Source organism: Camelina sativa, chromosome 3 (genome assembly GCF_000633955.1).
Source record: "Camelina sativa cultivar DH55 chromosome 3, Cs, whole genome shotgun sequence".
NCBI lineage: Eukaryota > Viridiplantae > Streptophyta > Magnoliopsida > Brassicales > Brassicaceae > Camelina > Camelina sativa.
The window spans coordinates 7,634,119-7,656,595 of NC_025687.1; the positions used below are offsets into that span (position 1 = coordinate 7,634,119).

The following is a 22,477-nucleotide window of genomic DNA, read 5'->3' on the forward strand; positions in this document are numbered from 1 at the left end:
AATGTGAGTATGTATATGAGAACATATATAAACTGATTGATTGATGCCAGATGGTTTAAAGAAGCTCCAATTTTTTGGGGTAAAAAAAAACTATACTAATAGGTGTACATCTGTTAATGAGCCAGTGGCTGAAAATATAGATTTTTAATTAAATTTCATAATTTCTCTACATAATTATAACCAAATAAATGATAGTATAGATTCATAATGTAACAGAATCTATAGAAAATCAAATTAAGTCTGGAATTTCTTAAATTTTATCCATTACAATAGGTATAATTAATTTTATCCCAATGTGGCTAAGATATTAGTGAAAACCAAAAGCAAAAAAAGATATACGTGACATACTAGATTTCATGAATCTTGTGGAAAAGGATTAGTAAGATAAAAAAAAAAAGATTGAAGGGTAATTAGTATAATCTAATGACATGTATACAAGGAAAAAATTAGACCACATTATTAGAGAGGGGTATATTCCACCCTCAAAAAGTGGAATCTTAGACTTCCTATAAATTTGGAGGAAGACAAGAACAATATTCTCACAGTCTCCATCTCATTCTTGACAATTTTCTGGTAATCAAAAATACTTACATTGCTTGTAAACCAGTTTTAAATCCAACTATATCAGTTTTTCATCAAACAAATAAGTGATGACCATATCAGCTATTGATCTGACCATATCACCTCTTATCAAATAAAAAGTGTTTATAGTTTTTTTTTCAACAAAATTTCTAATTATCATATAGAGTTTTTAATACTTTAAACTTCTTTTTGTCAGGATTCAAGAAATCATATGTATATGTACATTTAAAGTTGTCTTTTATTTCTACAATCTGATTTCCACACTGGTTTTTTTATTTTCTTTTGCAGAAAACAATGAAAACATAATAAGTTATTAATTAAAGGAAATTTTGTTACTTTTTTCTTTTCTTTTTTGTTAAAAGTGGTTCTTGTTATCTTTCTGGCGCCCTTAGATGATACTTTCTCTGTCTCTCAAAGATTAATGTTATGTGATTTATTTTTGTCCCACAAAGATTGATATTTTACTATTTTTAGTTAATTAATATTAAACTTTTGTAAATTTCAAAAAATAAACATTAAAAAAATTCAATAGTCATTAGTTTATAAATATATAATACTTTTTAGTAAAAAAACTTTATTATATTTAAAATTAATAATCATTCTTTTTTAATTTGTGTGAAATCCTTCAAATATCCATTTTGGAGAGACAGATGGAATATTTAATTACACGCCTTATTAACAAATCCTGACTTTGTTTGGAAACCCAAATTGTGCAGATCGTTGATTAGTTTGACAAGTGTTTGATCACTAAGTTTGAAAGAAAATGATGACTAATGATGGTGCATGTGGTCAAAGGCCAAGACTGCTTGTGGTTGCTAACCGGCTTCCCGTTTCTGCAAAGAAAACCGGGGAAAATTCTTGGTCTATGAAAATGAGTCCTGGTGGTTTAGTCAGTGGTCTTCTAGGTAAGCCATGAGACATATTTATATATTGTATACATAAAATCACAATTATAAATTATAATTTTTTTTATTGGTGGGAACTTGAAGGTGTGACATCTCAATTTGATACCAAATGGGTTGGATGGCCTGGAGTTGATGTGTATAATGAAGTTGAGAAAACTGCACTATCTAAATCGCTAGCTGAAATGGTACGAATTTTTTTCCAAACAATTTTATTGAAATATTAGCGATTTAGGAATCTTACGTACGTGATAAAATTAAAAATATATAGAAACGCGTATAGTCTCTTATATAAGAGTTATAGACTACTCTTCTCAATTTTCATTACTTTTGAAATATTAAATATTTACATGTTACAAGAGTCTAGTAATTCGAAAGAAATGATGTCAATTATCATATGAAAACTCACAAATATTTTACAAAACATGATGTTTACTCTGTTTTTGTTCTTTCTAATTTGCAGAACTGCATCCCTGTGTTCCTTAATGAAGTTTTTGATCAATACTACAATGGTTATTGCAACGGTATTCTGTGGCCAATCCTTCATTACATGGGACTTCCACAAGAAGATCCTCATGACACAAACAAAACTTTTGAAACACAATATGATGCGTACAAGAAAGCAAACCGAATGTTTCTTGATGCCATAGTTGAGAACTATGAAGAAGGAGATATTGTTTGGTGCCATGATTATCATCTCATGTTTCTTCCCAAATATCTCAAAGAATACAACAACAACATCAAAGTTGGATGGTTTCTCCATTCACCATTTCCTTCCTCAGAGGTCTACAAAACCTTGCCATCGCGATCAGAGCTTCTTCGTTCCATTCTTAGAGCTGATCTACTCGGGTAAAATTCAAACTCTGAAAAAGTCGTATATGGTTAGGAATCATTTGATTTGAGTCAGAAGAGTTTTACAATTTTTCTATATGTTTTTTTTAGTTTCCACACATACGATTTTGCAAGCCATTTCATGAGTACATGTACTCGAATTCTTGGAGTTGAAGCAACATTTGAAGGAGTTGTGGATCAAGGCAGAGTCACTCGAGTAGCTGTTGTATGACTTCATATTCAAATCTTTAACATCTTAATCATACTTAGTTTCTCCAAAACTTAAATCAGTACATCATAACAATATATCTTCTATTTATGTTTTCTTTCGGTATTTTCAGTTCCCCATTGGAATAGATCCGGATCGGTTTATAAGAACATGTAAGCTCCCTGAAGCCACACAGCAAATTAATGAGCTTAAAGAGAGGTTTGCTGGCATAAAGGTAAAAATCTGTTTCTAACTTTTTTTTAGTTTGATGCTTAGTTACAAAGAAGAGATCATTACGTAATACATTTGGGTGTTGACAGGTAATATTAGGAGTTGATCGTCTTGACACGATCAAAGGGATTCCAGAAAAGTATCTTGCATTTGAGAAATTTCTTGAAGAAAATCCGAATTGGCGCCATAAAGTAGTGCTAGTGCAAATTGCTGTGCCAACAAGAAATGATGTCCCTGAATGTAAAAACATTTATATTCTATTATGCTTCTTAACTTAGATAACATTGATCATCAATTTTATGAGATTATGTTTTATATACAGACCGAAAGCTCAAAGACCAAGTTCATGGACTGGTAGGACGCATCAATGGTCGATTTGGTTCTGTCTCTTCTCTTCCAATTCATCATCTGGTTTGTTTGCTTTCTCTCTATGTAACTCATGTTCTCATAAGTTATATGCATTCTTTATAGTTTCTTGATAAAGTTGTCTCCTATATTCTCTGTTATATAGGACTGTTCTGTTGACTTCAGTTACTTGTGTGCACTGTACGCGGTTGCAGGTAATTAATCTCCTTCACTACATGTGGTGATCATTCTTGATATGGTTATAGTCCTTTTTAGAGATATATATCACTTCTTTGATGAGTTTATTTTCTTTTTTTTCTTTAGATGTAATGCTTGTAACATCATTGAGAGATGGAATGAATCTTGTTAGTTATGAATTTGTTGCTTGTCAAGAGGCCAAAAAAGGAGTTCTTGTTCTCAGTGAGGTAGCAAAAATAATTGCATTTTTTATATTAGCAGTAAATTTACTAATGCTTTAGATTAAATTTTAAAGTAACTGATTCTTTGCATATAATCTATACAGTTTGCAGGTGCTGCACAGTCTCTTGGTGCTGGAGCTCTTCTTGTGAACCCTTCGAATGTTACAGAAGTTTCTTCTGCCATTAAAGAAGCCTTAATTATGCCAGCTGAAGAAAGGGAAAAAAGATATAGAGTAAACTTTCAGTATGTGTATATTCATTCTGCTAAAAAATGGGGAGATGATTTCATGAGGTAATCGAAAGAGTAGAAGAAGAAACCATAACTTTTCTTGAAAACAGTAACTCTTATGCTAAGTTTTTGGTCATCTCTATGCAGTGTACTCAATGACACTATTGCTGAATCCGAGATGCAACTTAGGAAAACCCCACATGAACTTCCACAGCAAGATATGATTCAACGATATTCGCAGTCTAACAATAGACTGATAATCTTGGTAATTATAAGCTAGCTTGGGATATTTTCTTACTCTTTTAAAGAGTTTCATGGTTTTGTTGTTTACTTGGCTTTAATTAATAAACTGTAAAATATGTTTTCAGGGTTTTAATGGAACACTCACTGCGCCAATGAGTAGCCAAACTAAGGAAATGGATCTTAAACTAAACTCAGAGCTAAAAGGAACACTGAGAGCATTATGCAATGATCCCAAAACAACAGTAGTTGTATTGAGTAGAAGCGGAAGAGACATATTAGACAAAGTATGATCAATATCTTTCTTATTCTCTTATCTTTGCTTGTTATCACACATTTTTATATTTATTTGTGACTGATGTCGTACTATATACAGAATTTTGGAAAGTATAATATGTGGCTGGCTGCGGAAAATGGAAGGTTCCTAAAGCGTTCTAATGGAGAATGGGTAACAAATATGCCTCAAAACATGAACCTCGATTGGGTTGATAGTGCCAAGGTTAGTAATTTCCTATATATATGATCTTTTAATTTATATCTTTCTTGAAATCTTTTCTTGGTTAATTTTTTTGTGTATTGTAGAATGTTTTTCAGTACTTCACTGATCGGACTCCAAGATCGTTCTTTGAAGCAAGCGAGACTTCGCTTGTATGGAATTACGAACACGCAGGTGAGCTATAATAGTTTATTATTGGGATTTATTTTTCCACCTTGCAATATAACTTTTTGTTAAATTTTTCCATTTTTTTTTTATAACTATTTTTGTAAGATGTTGAATTCGGGAGAGCACAAGCAAGAGACATGTTACAATACTTATGTGGAGGACCAATTTCTAATGCATCAGTTGATGTTGTTCGAGGAAACCATTCTGTTGAAGTCCATGCCACTGGTGAGACTAAGGTAAATAAATGCTTCTCGTTTTTTTTTTTGGAGATGTTCCTATATATATGAGCTACATTATGCAACATTCGAAATATCAATTTGATTATATAAGTTGTTCTTTCTTTGTTTCTTAGGGGACAGAAATTGGTCGTGTTTTGGGAGAAATAGTGCATAGAAAATCTATGACTACACCGTTTGATTTTGTCTTTTGCAGTGGTTACTTCTTGGAGAAGGTAAAGCTTGTCATACTCTTTATACTAATAAGACTTTAGATTATATCCGTCTGGCTTTTTCATACAAATGGGTCGATAAATTTTACAGGACGAAGACATTTACACATTCTTTGAATCAGAAGTCTTGTCGCCCAAGTTATCTCATGAAACTAGGTCCAAGTCTCCATCAAGTAATCATTCCCTAAAGAAGAAAAGGAAGGTTTCGTTGAACGTTCTTGACCTCAAGAAAGAGAATTACTTCTCTGCAGCTATTGGACAAACTCGTACAAAAGCTCGCTACGTCATTCACTCATCTCACGATGTAGTAGACTTGCTCCACAAGCTTGTAGTTGCAGTTCCAACGACAAGATTGACAGACTCATTTTCTGATAGCGAATTATATCGGACTCGCAATGACAACACAAGTTCAAAAAGCTTGATCAATTATGTCGGAAGAAAGGAATTGGTGAATGGAGACACTGGACAAATCGACATGTAAAAAAAGTTCCAGGTCTTGGACTTAAACCATTTGTAAACCTTATTAATTACTAAATCTATTTTCTTGTCAAACTTAATTACTATATCTTTAATTAATTTGTAATATCATCAGCAAATAACACATAAAAATCTAGTTTTTTTACAAAACAAAACAAAAAGTTTACCTTCGTACGAGAAGTATTCATATTTATAAATCAAAAATACATAACCTTCTAAATGTCTCGTATATAGAAGATTATATATTTGGCTAAAGTCTATGTGGCAAAGTCTCAGTGATTTATGTTTTATAAGATAAATATAAAAATTGATGTTTGAAATATAGTATAGTAGTTTTATCTAAAATTGACTTATTGGAAAAATAGAAAAAACTAAACACGTTTTCTGGAGAATATAAGGAAAATCTTCTCTTCTTTTTCTTTTTTTCTTTTTCTTTAAATCCCCATTTTCCTTTTTGTAGTTAGAAACATGTAGCCTATAAATATAACGAGAGCATATTAATTGTCATCAGATCCTTAACTAGCTAGGTTTTAATGGAGAAAGCAAACTAAAGGAAAGCAAAACTAAAGGAAACTGATACCTCTTTCAAAGATTTCGATCGTAGCTTAAGAGTACATGACCAGGATGGATACGGAAGTGAAGCTTCCAAGCCCCAAGCGAGTGAAGAACAAAACTCCCGCAACGGTGCAAATCAAGCCGAACAGATTATCAGCCAGGCTCGAGAAAGGCAAGAAGCTGATGAGATCCGGCCGCCCAAGCAGAAGATTGGTGATTCTATGGTTTCCGAGTACAGACTCCGACGTCGAGAGGGGTTTGAGGACTGGATCCGCGGCGGAACATGTACCATCCATGTTTGGATCAAGTATGCGGAGTGGGAAGATTCACAGAATGATAACGCACATGCTCGGCTCGTGTGGGAACGAGCCTTGGGAAGCTTTGACTGGAATTATATGATTTGGTTCAAGTACACCGAGTTCGAGATGAAGAACAAGTCGTTCAAACACGCGAGAAACGTTTGGGACCGTGCCGTTGAAATCCTCCCTCTCGTCGACCTGCTTTGGTACAAGTATACTCACATGGAAGAGATGCTTGGGAATATCGCCGAGGCTAGACAGGTATACGAGCGGTGGATGGTTTGGTCACCCTATCAACAAGCTTGGCTCTCGTTTGTTAAATTCGAACTTAAGTATAACGAAATCGAACTTGCACGATCAATCTGCGAGAAATTGTTCTTTGCCATCGGAAAGTTCCCGCTTACATCCGATACGCAAAGTTCGAGATGGAAGAAGGTGAAACCGCGCGTGCAAGGAATGTGTACGAACGCGCCACCAAGAAGTTTCCAGACGATGAAGAACTCTTTGTGGCTTTTGCTGAATTTGAAGAAGGTTGCAAGGAAGTAGAACGAGCTAGGTCTATCTACAAGTCTGCTCTGGATCGTATTCCTATAGGAAGAAGAACTGAGGATTTGTGCAGGAAGTATGTTTCGTTTGAGAAACATTATGGGGATAAAGAAGTGATTGAGGACGCCATCATTGGCAAAAGAAGGTTTCAATATGAAGATGAAGTAAGAAAGAACCCTTTGAACTACGATTCATGGTTCGATTACCTTAGGCTAGAAGAGAGTGTAGGGAACAAAGATAGGATCAGAGAAATCTACGATAGGGCTATTGCTAATGTTCCACCGGCAGAGGAGAAATGGTACTGGCAGAGATATATCTATCTTTGGATTAATTATGCACTCTTTGAAGAGATTGAAACTGAAGATGTGGAGCGTGCGCGACTTGTATACAGAGAATGCCTCAAGATTATCCCTCACACGAAAGTTTCTTTTGCTAAAATAAGGTTGCTCGCTGCACAGTTTGAGATAAGGCAATTGAATCTCACTGGTGCTCGGCGGATACTAGACAATGCGATAGGAAAAGCTCCAAAAGATTAGATATTCAAGAAATACATTGAGATAGAACTCCATCTGGGAAACGTAGATAGGTGTAGAAAACTATATCAACGGTATCTTGAATGGTCTCCTGAGAACTGCTATGATTGGACCAAGTTTGCTGAGTTAGAAAGGTCCCTTGCTGAAACAGAGCGAGCTAGAGCCATATTTGAACTTGCAATATCTCAGCCTGCTCTTGACATGCCCGAGGTGCTGTGGAAGGCATACATTGATTTTGAGATATCACAAGGGGAAGTAGAGAGGACACGAGCTTTATATGAGCGACTCTTGGACCGTACAAAGCATTACAAGGTCTGGGTTAGTTTTGCAAAGTTTGAAGCGCAACAACAAGAAGATGATGTTACCGACTGCATCAGACGTGCCAGAGCGGTTTTCGACAGAGCCAACACGTATTACAAGGACTGCACACCGGATCTGAAAGAAGAACGTGCGTCATTATTGGAAGATTGGGTGAACATGGAGACGAGCTTTGGTAAGCTAGGAGATGTTGATATCGTTCGACCGAAGCTCCCTAGGAAGCTCAAGAAGAGAAAGGCCATCACTACAGAAGACGGTTCTACAGAGTACGAAGAATACTTTGATTGTGTCTTCCCAGAAGAGTCGCAGACTAAGAATCTGAAGATTGTTGAGGCTGCATATAAATGGAAGAAACAAAGGCTTGCTGCTGTTGCTTCATAAGATTTAAGATTAATTAATTGTTTTTTTCTTTTTTTTCTTGAGTTTATATCAACAAATCGAAACGGTTATAGCCTGCTGACTGTTGTATTCTTCTCTATACAGAGTACTCATCTTTTTGTTTAGCTGTTATTTTCATCGTGAAGCAAATATTCTCTTTTCTGTTTTTCTTATCCCTTTTCTTCCTGCAAATATTTTTACCTTATTAAAACGTTACCAAATAACTAAAATTGAATATTGAGTATTGAATGGGCACCAACGTGGTGACAGCATTTGTTACCGCGTTGTGGTGTTTGGTACATTGGGTTATGTGGCACCGCCTAGAGGCTTTTCCGTCATTTGCACTAATTATTGGATTTGCTAATCTAAACTCCAAATGATAGATAATGTGTAATCTTTGACCAATTTTTTTTTTTTTTTTTTTTGATAAATGTAATGAAACAGGCTCCAATTTGAAATTTTAGAAGAAACCTCGTTGAGTAGATTCAACATATAAATGAAAAAAACTAATGGTGGAATTACCAAGAATTGTGTTAGATAGAATCATATAAAATAGTAATCTGCTTTCTAGAATTAGAATCTACTCTTTGAGAAAACTTTTAGTCCCTCCCGACAAGGAGAAGTACGAGGCTAAGACCAAAATTATTCGGACCTACAATAATCAATCTGAACAAAAAAAAGTATTGGTGGAATTCTAAAAGTTGTTGACTAGCCGAAGGTCTAAAATTATGCCCACATAATGCAAAGAGTTGTGATCTCAAAAACAAACCAAACTTATGAGATTGTCCTACTTCCATATATGTAAGTATGTAGTCCAAAAATCATAGACTATATATTGCAATTTGCAAATAAATCTATATACAATAGCACACTCACTTTTTTGTATCATCTTTAATCCAACGGATGAGAATTGTTCTACTATTTCATCTAATGATTGATATTTATTAATAATCCAAGAGTTGCAAGTCTTTTTCTTTCAAATAATCGTGTTTTTTCATCGTACCCTCATCTTTTAATTATCGTACCTTTTAATGCTGCATCTATTCGTCGTACGTATCTCCATCTTTTAAAAATCGCACCTATTTATTTTTGCACATCTTGGTTTCACACCTATATGTTTTACACCTTTTTATTTTACACATTTTAGTTTATTATATATAAACTTCTATGGAATACAAAAACAAGTTTCGAATTTATCGTTTTCAGAGTATTTTTACAAGTTAAAAATAAAACCAAAGAATTGTTTTATTGGAGTGATTTTAAATTAACCTACATCAATCTCTATATCAAGGTATGTTTATAAACTTGTTAGTGTCCATTCTGAAAAATTAGTTTTGTTCCCTTTTCCTTTTCGTTCTCATATTTAGATTATAGATTAACGAAATTTTGGGTTTTTTTAAATACTATGTTTGTCTATGTGTTGTCGGTTAGATAATTTACTCAAGATAGCACTTACATTTAATTTCTTCAAGTTAAAGTAGACTAACAAAAGGACGTGAGATCAATATCTGTAGCACAAAGGGGCGTAATTTATTTTTTAATATGGGTCTCGTAGCGACCAAAAAATTTTGGAAAGAAATATATGGGGAGGGTACAACGCCGATGTTAATATCGGAGACGCTGCGACTCACCAAAACAGTTGCGGAGAAAACCAGAGACATCCGATTACCGGTGGTGAATAACGTTGAATTTCGTTGGTCGCTCGCCTCAATCCTGCGACAAGATAAAGAACATGCCCTAACTGTTGCCGGTGTTAGTTAGAATTATAACATGATGGCCACCTATCTTGGCGTTGCTCTTCCACTTGTTTAGATTGTCTTGTTTCTCTTCGTACTGCTGTTGATGGCAACCTTCAAAGAGTTCAGGGTCCATCTCCATGAACATTCTCTTTATATTCACGCTTAGACCGTGAACTGCTTGGTTCCAGTGAGATTCTGTGCTTTTTTCAGCGAACCGAATATGATAGGATGGATCACGCTTCTGTTCTGAGCAATTAAACCCACTACTTGGTCGTTGTTCCATAAGAACAGAGCTTGTTCTGCTACCTACATCGCATGATAATATATGCATATCAGCATAATTGATTAAAAATTCCTAGAATTGAGAAGTTTTTTTCCATATACAATTCTAGGAAGCTTTGTCTGAAATGATATTTCTCTTTATCATGGGCTGAGACTTAATTTGCTAATAGATTGCAATTTGCAATTCTGTTTCAAGTTGATTACACCGTACGTTCTCTCGCCACCGCCACTGTTGCCATTCTTACAACTGGTTAGTTAGTATTCTCATCGCTGGGCTTACAAAGGCTAATTTTCTTAATGAATAGCTTAAAAAGCATCGATCTTCACTCTGGACTCCTTTGAGTTTGCATCGCAACACGTTGGNAACCTTCAAAGAGTTCAGGGTCCATCTCCATGAACATTCTCTTTATATTCACGCTTAGACCGTGAACTGCTTGGTTCCAGTGAGATTCTGTGCTTTTTTCAGCGAACCGAATATGATAGGATGGATCACGCTTCTGTTCTGAGCAATTAAACCCACTACTTGGTCGTTGTTCCATAAGAACAGAGCTTGTTCTGCTACCTACATCGCATGATAATATATGCATATCAGCATAATTGATTAAAAATTCCTAGAATTGAGAAGTTTTTTTCCATATACAATTCTAGGAAGCTTTGTCTGAAATGATATTTCTCTTTATCATGGGCTGAGACTTAATTTGCTAATAGATTGCAATTTGCAATTCTGTTTCAAGTTGATTACACCGTACGTTCTCTCGCCACCGCCACTGTTGCCATTCTTACAACTGGTTAGTTAGTATTCTCATCGCTGGGCTTACAAAGGCTAATTTTCTTAATGAATAGCTTAAAAAGCATCGATCTTCACTCTGGACTCCTTTGAGTTTGCATCGCAACACGTTGGTTAGTATTTATCCTGAATTTAAAACCGACATATCTATCGTGCCCATTGTTAAGATTGTTATTTTGTAGAGAATGTAATACATGTGGTCATATAGTTATTTTTTGTAATGTTCTCTTGCACGACAGTACGATCCAGAAAAACAAAAATATCAATAACGTCATCTTATTCGCCCGGAGTAAGACCCGACCAGTGGTAACTCAGCGACGGTAACCCAGAAAAATTGAAAAAGAGATACGAGAGACATGATGACATGTAGTGATGCTAGAGACACGAATAAGCCAAACTTTTTTAACAAACATGGTATAATTTTATATATGTTCTTGTATTGTCTTATTTAACATATTTAATTTTTTTAACAAATATGGTATAAATGTATTAATCTTTTTTTTTTTATGAGGGATGTCAATTGGATATAGATGATCCAGTTTAGTTTTATTATTGTAAAAATTGAAGTAAAGTTTATTAGAAATTTTAGTTGAAATTTTATTTTCTTTTACTTTTTGGATATCAAACATTTTGATAATATATAAAAGCATTCTGCATGGAAATAGAGAGTGTCGAAGAAAAAGCCAGACATAATTATGACAACAAAAATCAAATTCGAGAAAGAAAAGACAAAGATCAGAAAATTCAAATAACAAGTCAAGTTAGAAAGAAAAGATCTTTTAAAGGTAACTTATTTGCTCTTTGATGACTTTGTAATCTGTATATTTTTAAAAACATAATGTAAGTAATTAATAAACAAATTGGTTTAACTGAATGTAGGTAAACAACCTATGTCATCAAAAAAATCCAAACGGAATCAATTAATAAGGTGTGGGGATTGTGATGCTTTAGTATGGCCTAAGGAAAGTACTGGGATCGCCAAATGAAAAGACCTTTATTTACAATATGTTGTAAACAAGGGCGTGTCAAATTGCCTAACATTCAAGAACCTCCGCTTTCGTTGAAAAAACTTTTGTAATGCTCTCTATGTGTTCTATAGGTGCCGACATTCAATTTTAAACTCAGCAGGCCCTTTTTGTTTTAAAGTGCATGGTGAAAATTATCATAGTATTGGGTCACTTCTACCGTTGGATGGACAACAACCTAAATTCTTACAATTGTATATATCTGACACCGCTAATGAGTTGAAAAATAGGTTATCTATATTTCCAAATGGGAAAGAAATAGTAGATGAGCAAATTTTGTTAGCTCTAATAAACATGCTTGATGAAAATAATATTATAGCCAAAACATTTAGAAAGGGTAGAGATCGATATGAATGCAGGAATGATGAGGAACTGAAAATCCATATGGTAGGATATGATAAGAGGAAACGTCAATATGAATTACCATCAGCTAATGAAATAGCGGGTTAGTTGTGGGTGGTTTTTATTGTCTCATCTAACAGTTAGATTTTTTAATAATCTTAAAAGTTGCAATGTTTTGATCCAACAGTTGTGTTTCTTCGTTGTATCCCTAGCTTTCAATGTTTGCACTTGGTAGTTTTCACACATTTTTGTTTCACATCTTTTTATTTCATACATTTTGGTTTTGACATCTCTTTATTTTTATATGTATACAGATTTTTATGGACTTTGAAAAGAGTTTTTGTTTTTTTAGTATTGTTTCACACTTCCAAGTTTTAAAATTTATTAGTATTATTTTCTTTCAATGTTCTACTCAACACTGATTCACTTATCTTTGTTAAATTGGATTGTTTTATTTACTGATTCGTTCATCTAACTTTTGTTTGGTGTCATTTTCCATCTAATACATAAATCGACCATATCTTCTAAGTATTAATTTAGTTAATTGATTGTGATTAATAATTTTTCATAGATTTATCTTTTTACTCAATTTGGTTGGTTGTAGGCTTGCAATCATGAGTTATTTCTCCATGCTTCTCTTATTCTTTTTTGTAAATTTAGATAGAATAATGATTTAAATTTTATTATATGTGAATATCTTTCAAAATTGATTATCTGAGTGTGATTCATCAAGCCTTGATTTATATATCTTTATCATTATTTTCTTATTGTCACTGAATCGATTTTTATATATACAACAAAATTTTTATTTAATTAATTTGGTTGATTTATTTTAGTCACTATTTATGACTTTTCTACTACACAGTTAAAAAGTTACTATAAAGTTTCCACTCGAAATATGAAATTAATAATGTAGGCTACTTTCCTATGCGGCAACGCACGGGCCAACATCCTAGTTAAGATTAACAGAAAATGAAATCCTTCATTGCCGTGAACCGCTTTACTTCCTTCACATTAATTGTTATGGGTGAGGGCGATCATTCATTTTATGCTCAGATAAAACTAAAAGTAGTTTCCACTTTCCGCCATAAATCAGGTAGGGTTGGGTTTTTGACAAAGCTCCACTACACTAGGCCAAAACTAAGAAGAGAATTTATTAAAAATATCATTTTTTATATACCTTTTTTAAAAATATCTTTTTTATTTTTGCCTTACTTTAATTTTTAATGATCATTTTATCTTTACATAAAAAAGTTTTTAATCAATGAAATGAAAAAATAAAATTCTCCCGCCAAAAAAATTCCGACACATTTTCCCGTCAAAAACTTTTTGACAAAAAAAAATTCCGACCAAATTTTCCCACCAAAAAAAATTTACAAGGTTTTTAAAAGTATTTATAAGGCTTTTATTGTAAATGACTTATCAAAAAACCCTTTAAAAATCTTGTAAACATTTTATTTCAAAATTTTTGGTTTTTGATTTTTGCGGGAAAAAAAAAGTTTTGGCGGGAAATTTTTCGTTTTTGGCGAGAAAACTTTTCATTATTTGACAGATTTTTTTCCTATTTTGGTAACTGTACATTCTTATATTTTTTATTTAGGGCATTCTCATCATTAATCAGAATTTGAGTGTCTTAAAAAAAATAATAATAAATAAAATAGGAACAATATAGATCTGTATAAATCTTTTATCTTCCCAGCAACTTTTATGTCTTGACAGAGATATTTTAAACTCTGGATCTATATTGTTCACCTATTAAAATTAAATTTTGTTCTTCTTTTATCTACTGTTTCAAGACCATCTCACTTGTATAACCAATGAAGATGATCGTAGTGATTAGGTTTGGTATGTGTGGATTTATGCATTTGTAAACAAGTATTTCTTATATTTCTGTCACTTTGATGTATTTCTTTAATTAAGGTATTAGTAAAAATTCATTCCATTTTCTTTATTTGTTTCTAGTGACTTAGTATTTACCTAAAAATAAGATCAATTTTTTGTTATGTTTAAAATATTGTCAAATAAACAGTGATGTTAATTTGTCATCTTATGTTGCTTTCAAATAAACCAGAATATCTATAACATCATATTTTTATATGTTAATACTTAAATTAAATCTAAAAGTAAATTAATTATCTCCTTAATTTTATCTTTATGTATATTTTGATAAACTTTAATAGATTGAATTTTTATATTAGCTGATTCATATATACATTTAATAGTTGTACACATACCAATTTTGTATACTCCCTTTGTATCATAATAGATGATTTTTTAGGATTTTCACCAAGATTAAAAAAAAAATGTTGTAGTATTATTAAGTACTTTGGTTTTATATTCCTTTTAATACTCATTTACTCATATTTTTCTCACACTTATCATTCAAATGCATGTATATATTTAGTTATTCATTATAAAGTAAAAACATTAATTACTAATTTGATTTTAAGAATAAATACATTAAATACACTAAAGAAATCATCATTTGTAATACAAAGAAAAATTCTAGAACATCATCTTTTATGATATAGAGGGAGTAGTCAATAAAAAGTTAAAGAGTCAATGCATGATTTATTCTTCTACCAAAAGTAATTAGAAGTTTTAAATATGACATGATGACTTGTTAAGCTATGAAGATTTCCCATTGAACTATAAATAAGTCTACAATATATAGGATTATACACACACAGACATATATATGCTCAAATAAAACCAAAAGTAGTTTCCATAAATCAGGCTTTTAGCTTAAAATCTACATCATTTTTTTCGTTGCTCCAGAAGAAGAGAACCGCCATGGAAACCAAAGGAGAAACCTCGTGGAGCTCTATCATAGTTCCTTCTGTTCAAGAGATGGTGGAGGAGAAGATGATCACGACCGTTCCTCCCAGGTATGTCCGGTATGATCGTGAAGACATAACTGAAGTCCTCGATGATTCTGGTCTCTCAACCGAGATCCCAATCATCGACATGAAGCGGTTGTGTGCTTCAACCGCCGTGGACTCTGAGGTTGAGAAACTCGACTTCGCTTGCAAAGAGTGGGGGTTTTTCCAGGCAAAGTCTCAAACTTTACACTATTTTACGATATAATCGATGTTAGATCCGTACGTGGAGCTTATTAGACTTGTTCATGCAAGTATGAGAATTAATTATCTTCGTTTTTATTACCATGTTAAACCCAAAATGGAGCCTAACACTTTTTGTTTCAAATTTTATCATTTTGGTTACGTCTTTGTGATCATCTACAGCTTGTAAACCATGGAATGGACCCAAGTTTCTTGGAAAAAATCAAGTCAGAGATTCAAGATTTCTTCAACCTTCCCATGGAAGAGAAAAAGAAGCTGTGGCAGCAACCAAAGGTGATGGAAGGGTTTGGACAAGCTTTTGTGGTTTCAGATGATCAGAAACTCGACTGGGGAGATTTGTTCTTCCTTGTAACGCAACCTGTTCAATTCCGCAAGCCTCACTTGCTCCCCAAGCTACCTCTTCCTTTTAGGTTTTGCATTCCATCAAAATGTGTTAATTTAACATTCTTAAGTAACTCCAAAAAGTCTCTCTGTTTACGTTTTGGTTTATGTTTTTCAGAGATACGGTAGAGATGTATTCCACTCAAGTGGGGAATATAGCTAAGATCTTAATAGCGAAAATGGCGGAAGCCCTGCAGATCAAACCAGAGGAGATGGAAGAATTATTTGGTGATGATATGTCGCAGAGTATGAGGATGAATTACTACCCGCCGTGTCCACAACCTGATCAGGTTACCGGTCTAACTCCCCATTCCGATGCGGTCGGACTCACGATACTTTTGCAGGTCAATGAAGTTGACGGTCTCCAAATCAAGAAAAATGGCAAGTGGGTTTCTGTCAAACCTCTACCAAATGCTTTCGTTGTCAATGTTGGAGACATCTTAGAGGTAAGCCATATTAAATGGAGAGACCATATGGCATCAATATAAACAGAGAACTTTTGATGAACTAACCCACTTTTTATTAACTGATTTGAGTTGGAAGTCTATCATTCTCAACAAACCCTGACAAAACAAGACTATCGCTTTTGGACCCACCGTGACATGTGTTATTGTAAATATTTTGACGATCAGTTAATGGGTAATGGTACTGCAGATCATAACGAACGGGACGTACCGAAGCATCGAGCATCGGGGAATGGTGAACTCGGAGAAAGAGAGACTGTCCATTGCAGCATTTCATAGTACGGGACTGGATAAAGAAATTGGTCCGGCGAGAAGCCTTGTTCAAAGGCAAGAGGCAGCAAAGTTTAGAAGCCTGAAAACTACAGACTACATGAATGGCTTGTTCTCCCGTGAACTCGAAGGAAAATCTTATCTTGATGCTTTGAGAATCTAAGGGACCCGATATCTTGTTCGCCAAGAAACTCTGTTTTCTCAAACTAGTCACTGTCGTGTGTACACCTACCCTAGTACCCTGTTTTACCCTTCTCTTGTTTTTTGGTTTTATATTAAGTAAGTTCCGTCCTTCTCCTTTATGGGTTCATATCTGTTAAAAGACAAACTCACTAGTATTTACTATTTAGTACTTATGTGTTTGATATAATAATATGATATAAGCTTGTGCGTCATCGTCCACATGCAAACATAACAAACAGTAATACTAGTACCAGTTTACTCAGGGCCTGTGTAAATATCCCAAAAAAAATTATAGTCCCAGTTCAATTTTAGAAAAATGGATCTTATTTACATATAAATTTTTTTTTTTTTTTTAATTTGGGCCTTAAAATACACTAGTTTTTATGTTAATTTTAAGTGGTCCCAGTACAAATGCACACCTTGCACCTCCCTATCGCCGGCCCTGAATTTACTGTGTGCAACATCTTTATTTGGAGCCTTCACTTTCGTTGTCTAATATTCCTTCTATTCTTTCTTATTTATCTAATTTCTAGGAAAATAAATTGTTGCAAAAAGATACACAGATTTTATAAATCTGAAATCAGTTTTTAATATGTTTTCTTAATATCGGATTAATAAAACAGAGAGAATACTTTTTTTTTGGGCTAAACAGAGAGAAGAGTAAGTACTAGTTGTTCGTCATAGAAAGGAAACGCATGCATGTGTCTTCTTCGATTTCGCTTCTCGTCCATCGTTATACCGTCACACCATGTACAATTTCAATGTTAATTTAAGGCAGAGAAGTTAAATATTTTTTTTACTTCAGTTAAATTAAGGTGTGAGTGTGACTATAAAATTGATTTGTAAATATAAGACAATTAAATATTATGAATTACAGAAAAAAAACAAAAACTTCGAGTTAAATAAGCAAAGGTGTTATTAGTCAAAATAACAAATACAGCAATTATTGACGACGATATGTCATTATGACATTACCCGATCATGTCTTTCTTTACGCCCAACTTTTGGGTCATGTGTCTTTTTCTCAAGATTATCACGTGTTATAGTATATTGTAAAATTACAAGTCCCAATGTTCAAACTAATCAATCAGTTACCGTAGACAATTCCACCTACCTTACCTTTTCAGATCAACCAACCGAAGAATAATCACCCTATAGATCAGTAGCATCTCCAATTCCAATATATATCTTTATATCGCTTAATTTGTTCTACAAGAATCCACCATGGAAGTAAAAGGAGCAGCACATGTACAGTGGAGCTCTATTATAGTTCCTTCTGTTCAAGAGATGGTTAAGGAGAAGATTATCACGACCGTTCCTTCCAGGTATGTCCGGTCTGATCAAGACAAAACTGACGTAGTCGATGACTCGGGTCGTCTCAGTACCGAGATCCCAATCATCGACATGAAGCGGCTATGTTCATCGACCGCCATGGATTCTGAAGTTGAGAAACTCGACTTCGCTTGCAAAGAGTGGGGATTTTTCCAAGTAAAAGTCTCCAACTTTACTGTTTACACAACAACCAATCTTTTTTTTCTTAACTCTTCATACGGAATTTATTACTTTTTTTTTTTTTGGGGTCAAAAAACCTAGTACTCTATAAGACTTGTTTTTATAGACAAGTCTCTCAAAAAATTTACTATTTTTGCTTGACGAAATTGCTCTGCATGAAGTCATGAACACATTTTTTACAAAATAACTCCCTGTTCTGTTTTTCTTTGTAAGCAAGTCTCAGGAATTTACCGTTCATATTGGAAGAAATTATCCTGTTAAAATCTTTTCTTACAAAACAACCCCGGTTCGTTTTATATTATCATGTTAAACCCCAAAGCGATATATAACACTGTTTCAAATTTTTATTTTGGTTATGTATTTATGGTCATCTACAGCGCTCTTATAAGCTATGGTGTTATGTATTTATGGTCATCTACAGCTTGTAAACCATGGAATAGACCCAGATTTCTTGGACAAAACAAAGTCGGAGATTCATGATTTTTTCAACCTTCCCATGGAAGAAAAGAAGAAGTTCTGGCAGCAACCAAATGAGATTGAAGGCTTCGGACAAGCTTTTGTGGTTTCAGAAGAACAGAAACTAGATTGGGCAGACTTGTTCTTCCATACAGTGAAACCTGTTGAAATACGGAGGCCTCACTTGGTCCCCAAGCTACCTCTTCCCTTTAGGTTTTGTTCTAACTTAACCCAAATAAACTCCACAAAATATTTCTCTGAATTTGTTTTATTTATTTATTTTCAGAGATACATTGGAGACATATTCTACTGAAGTGCAGAGCATAGCAAAGATCTTAATAGCCAAAATGGCAAAAGCCCTAGAGATCAGACCAGAGGAAATGGAAAAGTTGTTTGATGATGTTGATTCAGCTCAAAGTATGAGGATGAATTACTACCCACCATGTCCACAACCCGATCAGGTTATCGGTGTAACTCCACATTCTGATTCGGTTGGACTCACCATACTGATGCAGGTGAATGAAGTTGAAGGTCTCCAAATCAAGAAAGATGGGAAATGGGTTCCTGTTAAACCTCTCCCAAATTCTTTCATTGTCAATATTGGAGACGTTTTAGAGGTAAATTAAGTGGTACCAAACGCATATGGTAATAGATAATGGTCAATGATTCTATAATGAATGAGTTTTTGGTCTAATGTAGATCATAACGAATGGGACATATCGAAGCATTGAGCATCGGGGAGTAGTGAATGCAGAGAAAGAGAGGCTCTCTATTGCAACCTTTCACAACCCGGGAATGTATAAAGAAGTTGGTCCAGCGAAAAGCCTCGTTGAAAGGCAAAAGGTTGCAAAATTCAGAAGGCTGACAATGAAAGAGTACATGGATGGCTTGTTCTCTCGTACGCTCGATGGAAAAGCTTATCTCGATGCTTTGAGAATCTAAAATGGAAGCAATGCCATGTGGCCCAATAAACTTTTTCATAGATCTATTATGTTTTCTTATTTTCTACAATAGGCAATCTCTCTAATCTTTACCTCATCTCATATTGCTTCACATCATATAAAGACAAAAATTCTCCAGTTGAGAATGTTATTACGTACATATTGCTACAATAAGACAACAAGCTTGCTCTGATATATACATTTAGACACTTATCTATGTATTAGACCATGGAAGTTTTGAATATAGATTAATAAGTAGGTATTATGGCTAATACATTTTCTTGATTAACAACAAATAAAAAAAAGCATACAATATAAGGTGACCTGGATTGCCGAATTGCTTTCTAGGGTGAGTTCCCAATAAGTCATGCTACAGGAAGTCAGTGGTTTTGAAACTAGTTAGGTTAACCCCAACGGGGGTTTTAGAAAGGAGTTTTAGTGGAAAAATAGAAGAAAAAAAAAAGAAGAAAGCTCCTTTTATATAGTATACTCGATTTTACATAAGAGACTGTGACGTGTCATTGCAGGGTTGGCTGAAGAGTTTTATTCAGAGCAAAAATTTTTTTTTCCCGTGTTCTATCCCTTCCTCTCTGTCGCGAATCTCTCAATTATTTTGTTGGCCCGATTAAACTTGGACGAGATTGTATATGAGGAGATTGAATCGACTGAAATCAGAGGAGATAGAATCGGAGAAGCTTGAACCTATTTCTCATTGTAAGTTTTCTGATAGTAAGAATTCGCGACAGTTTTGTTCTACATGTTCGATTAAGTTTCACCTACGGTCTCGTGAGTTTAGAAACCATGTGTGGTTTTGTTTCATTCTTCTATGGCTTGTGTTTGTGATCAGAATAAATATATAATCTTGATTTTTCAAAATGACTATAGGTCGCTGAAATCCTCAAAGATCGTCCATCTTGGCTCCGTGGTTGTCGATGTGTGGATACTCTGAGTGTGATTGGCTCCGTGATTGTCAATAAGCAAAAGAAGATAGAGTCAATTGTTGTGTTCTCTCTCCCGCCTGAACAGGGGATTTGTGATGATGATTTGTATGTTTCTTGACTTTATTATACCTTCTCTGGCTGTGAGAAAGGAATTCTCATCTATCATATGAAACTTTCATCACGTTCGGGTCCAATCCAGTTACCAACACTTTCATATTTACTGAGGTAGCTCCGAAGTTTACTGCCTGCATATGAATCCAAAGTTAACAGTTTCTATCTTCTTTTGGGTTAGAATGAGAGTTCAGGATTGAAGTTTCTGCGGGTATGTCTCTCGGTTTACCTGTAAGCGTATGTAATCTTTTCCATTGTTTTTCCAGGATATTGCGGATGCCACAAGAGAAGAAGAGTTTCCCTTGAGTGTTGAAGTGAGAAGTGTTGCTCCACTTGACTCTGCAAAGAACCGTTGGACCCAATAGCTAGGAGTTCCATATAGATGAGATTGTTGCCCTAGCTTCCCCAGTACACAGAAGAACGGGAGCATCTTTTCCAGTCACAGTATTCACTGACAAGCCTGCAAGACAAATCAAAAATTGAGCAAAATGCTGAAAGCTTCATCTTTTCGTTTCTTGGAATTAAGTTGTGTTATAATCTCACCTTTGGGCCATTGCATGAAGTGTGGTCAAATTGATGATACATGGAAAACAAATTGCTAGCAGAAGTCTAAATCTGTGAGAAAAGGAGAACACTTTTTGAGGCGGGAGAGAGAACACAAGATAACGTTTACAGGTTACAGGTCAAGAAGACATCATATCTAGCGATGGTTGAGATGTCAATTGTTGGAAGCCTCTGGCTCTGCTTGTTAGTAAAGTACCTTAATTTAAAAGATGGTGAAGCGATGAAAAGATATGGTTTTCTTTCACATGGTTGGACTGCTTTAACACTGGTAACTAAATGATCTCTCTTTCTTTTGCCTAAAACGATTTTGTTGATAGAGAACTGTAAATTCTGATTGTTTGTACAAGCACTGTGACTGTCGGTAATAAACAATGCCCTTGGTGGAATTCTTGTTGGTGGTGTAACAAAATAATTCATAAGCAAATCACATGCCGGTGGTGTAACAAAATAATTCCTCCCAATCTGTTTTTACATTAATCAAAAGCTGAAACATGTAACTGCGTCTATATTGTGGTTATGGACTAAGGGTGGAGATGACGTGATTCTTCAGGAATAGCATTTGTTTGTTGATTTTATCCCAAGTCTACAAGGTAATACTAGCATTTCTCTTATGTTACATCTCCATGAAATTGTTTGTGCTGCTTATTTCATATACAAACAACCTCTTATAGTAATTTTAAAAACTTTTGGCTATAAACTGGGATTGCTGATTAATGAAGAGACTTTTGTTCTTGGTGTAACAAACACATTTTTATTTCTTGTGTCATGAAACTTTTTAATTTCAAAAAACTATCTTTTGAATAAGAGACTCAAAATTATATCCCACCATTGGAGGGGATAATTTTAATTAGGAGATCAAGCGTTCTTATTTTTAAAACAGTAAATAATTTATTCATTAAAAATTCAAATAGTACATAACAAGTTCAAAATTAAAACCTTTAGTGTAGCTTAAGTGGAATCTTTTATTACTATATCTTTTCACATTATTGTTTTAATAATTTTAATAATAAACTGAAAAATACTTGAGAGTTGTATTGAAATCTTTACCATGGTGTAGAGGACGATATAATAATAGACACAAAAACATGAAACTATTTATCCTGCAAAACAAAAATTACCTAGTCCAACTACTAAATTAATTTGATTAGTGGAAAAGTCCTTGAATAGCGTGAGTGTTATTGATGTTTCCTT

The 22,477-nt window shown here is 34.1% G+C and overlaps 3 protein-coding genes, 1 long non-coding RNA gene and 1 pseudogene across 4 annotated transcripts; all 5 read left to right on the forward strand.

Moving 5' to 3' along the window:
- LOC104778752 (probable alpha,alpha-trehalose-phosphate synthase [UDP-forming] 2) lies at window positions 1,340–5,093 on the forward strand. Its single transcript, XM_019241532.1, has 15 exons — window positions 1,340–1,487; window positions 1,572–1,672; window positions 1,948–2,333; window positions 2,427–2,541; window positions 2,657–2,758; window positions 2,844–2,994; window positions 3,077–3,165; window positions 3,266–3,314; window positions 3,424–3,524; window positions 3,623–3,810; window positions 3,895–4,012; window positions 4,116–4,274; window positions 4,364–4,486; window positions 4,757–4,887; window positions 5,004–5,093. Exons 1-15 carry the CDS (start codon window positions 1,346–1,348, stop codon window positions 5,035–5,037), a joined length of 1,989 nt encoding a protein of 662 aa, XP_019097077.1. The 5' UTR covers window positions 1,340–1,345; the 3' UTR covers window positions 5,038–5,093.
- Window positions 6,192–8,208, forward strand: LOC104778753 (annotated as a pseudogene).
- Window positions 15,072–16,999, forward strand: LOC104775802 (protein SRG1-like). Its single transcript, XM_010499736.2, has 4 exons — window positions 15,072–15,431; window positions 15,626–15,873; window positions 15,963–16,290; window positions 16,499–16,999. Exons 1-4 carry the CDS (start codon window positions 15,174–15,176, stop codon window positions 16,739–16,741), a joined length of 1,077 nt encoding a protein of 358 aa, XP_010498038.1. The 5' UTR covers window positions 15,072–15,173; the 3' UTR covers window positions 16,742–16,999.
- LOC104775803 (protein SRG1-like) lies at window positions 17,829–19,867 on the forward strand. The gene is made up of 4 exons (XM_010499737.2): window positions 17,829–18,249; window positions 18,695–18,942; window positions 19,016–19,346; window positions 19,429–19,867. The coding sequence occupies exons 1-4, from the start codon at window positions 17,986–17,988 to the stop codon at window positions 19,669–19,671; spliced, it is 1,086 nt and encodes a 361-aa protein (XP_010498039.1). The 5' UTR covers window positions 17,829–17,985; the 3' UTR covers window positions 19,672–19,867.
- On the forward strand, window positions 20,168–21,672 carry LOC104775805. The gene is made up of 3 exons (XR_766077.2): window positions 20,168–20,384; window positions 20,556–20,836; window positions 20,989–21,672. It is a non-coding gene; the product is annotated as an uncharacterized LOC104775805 (long non-coding RNA).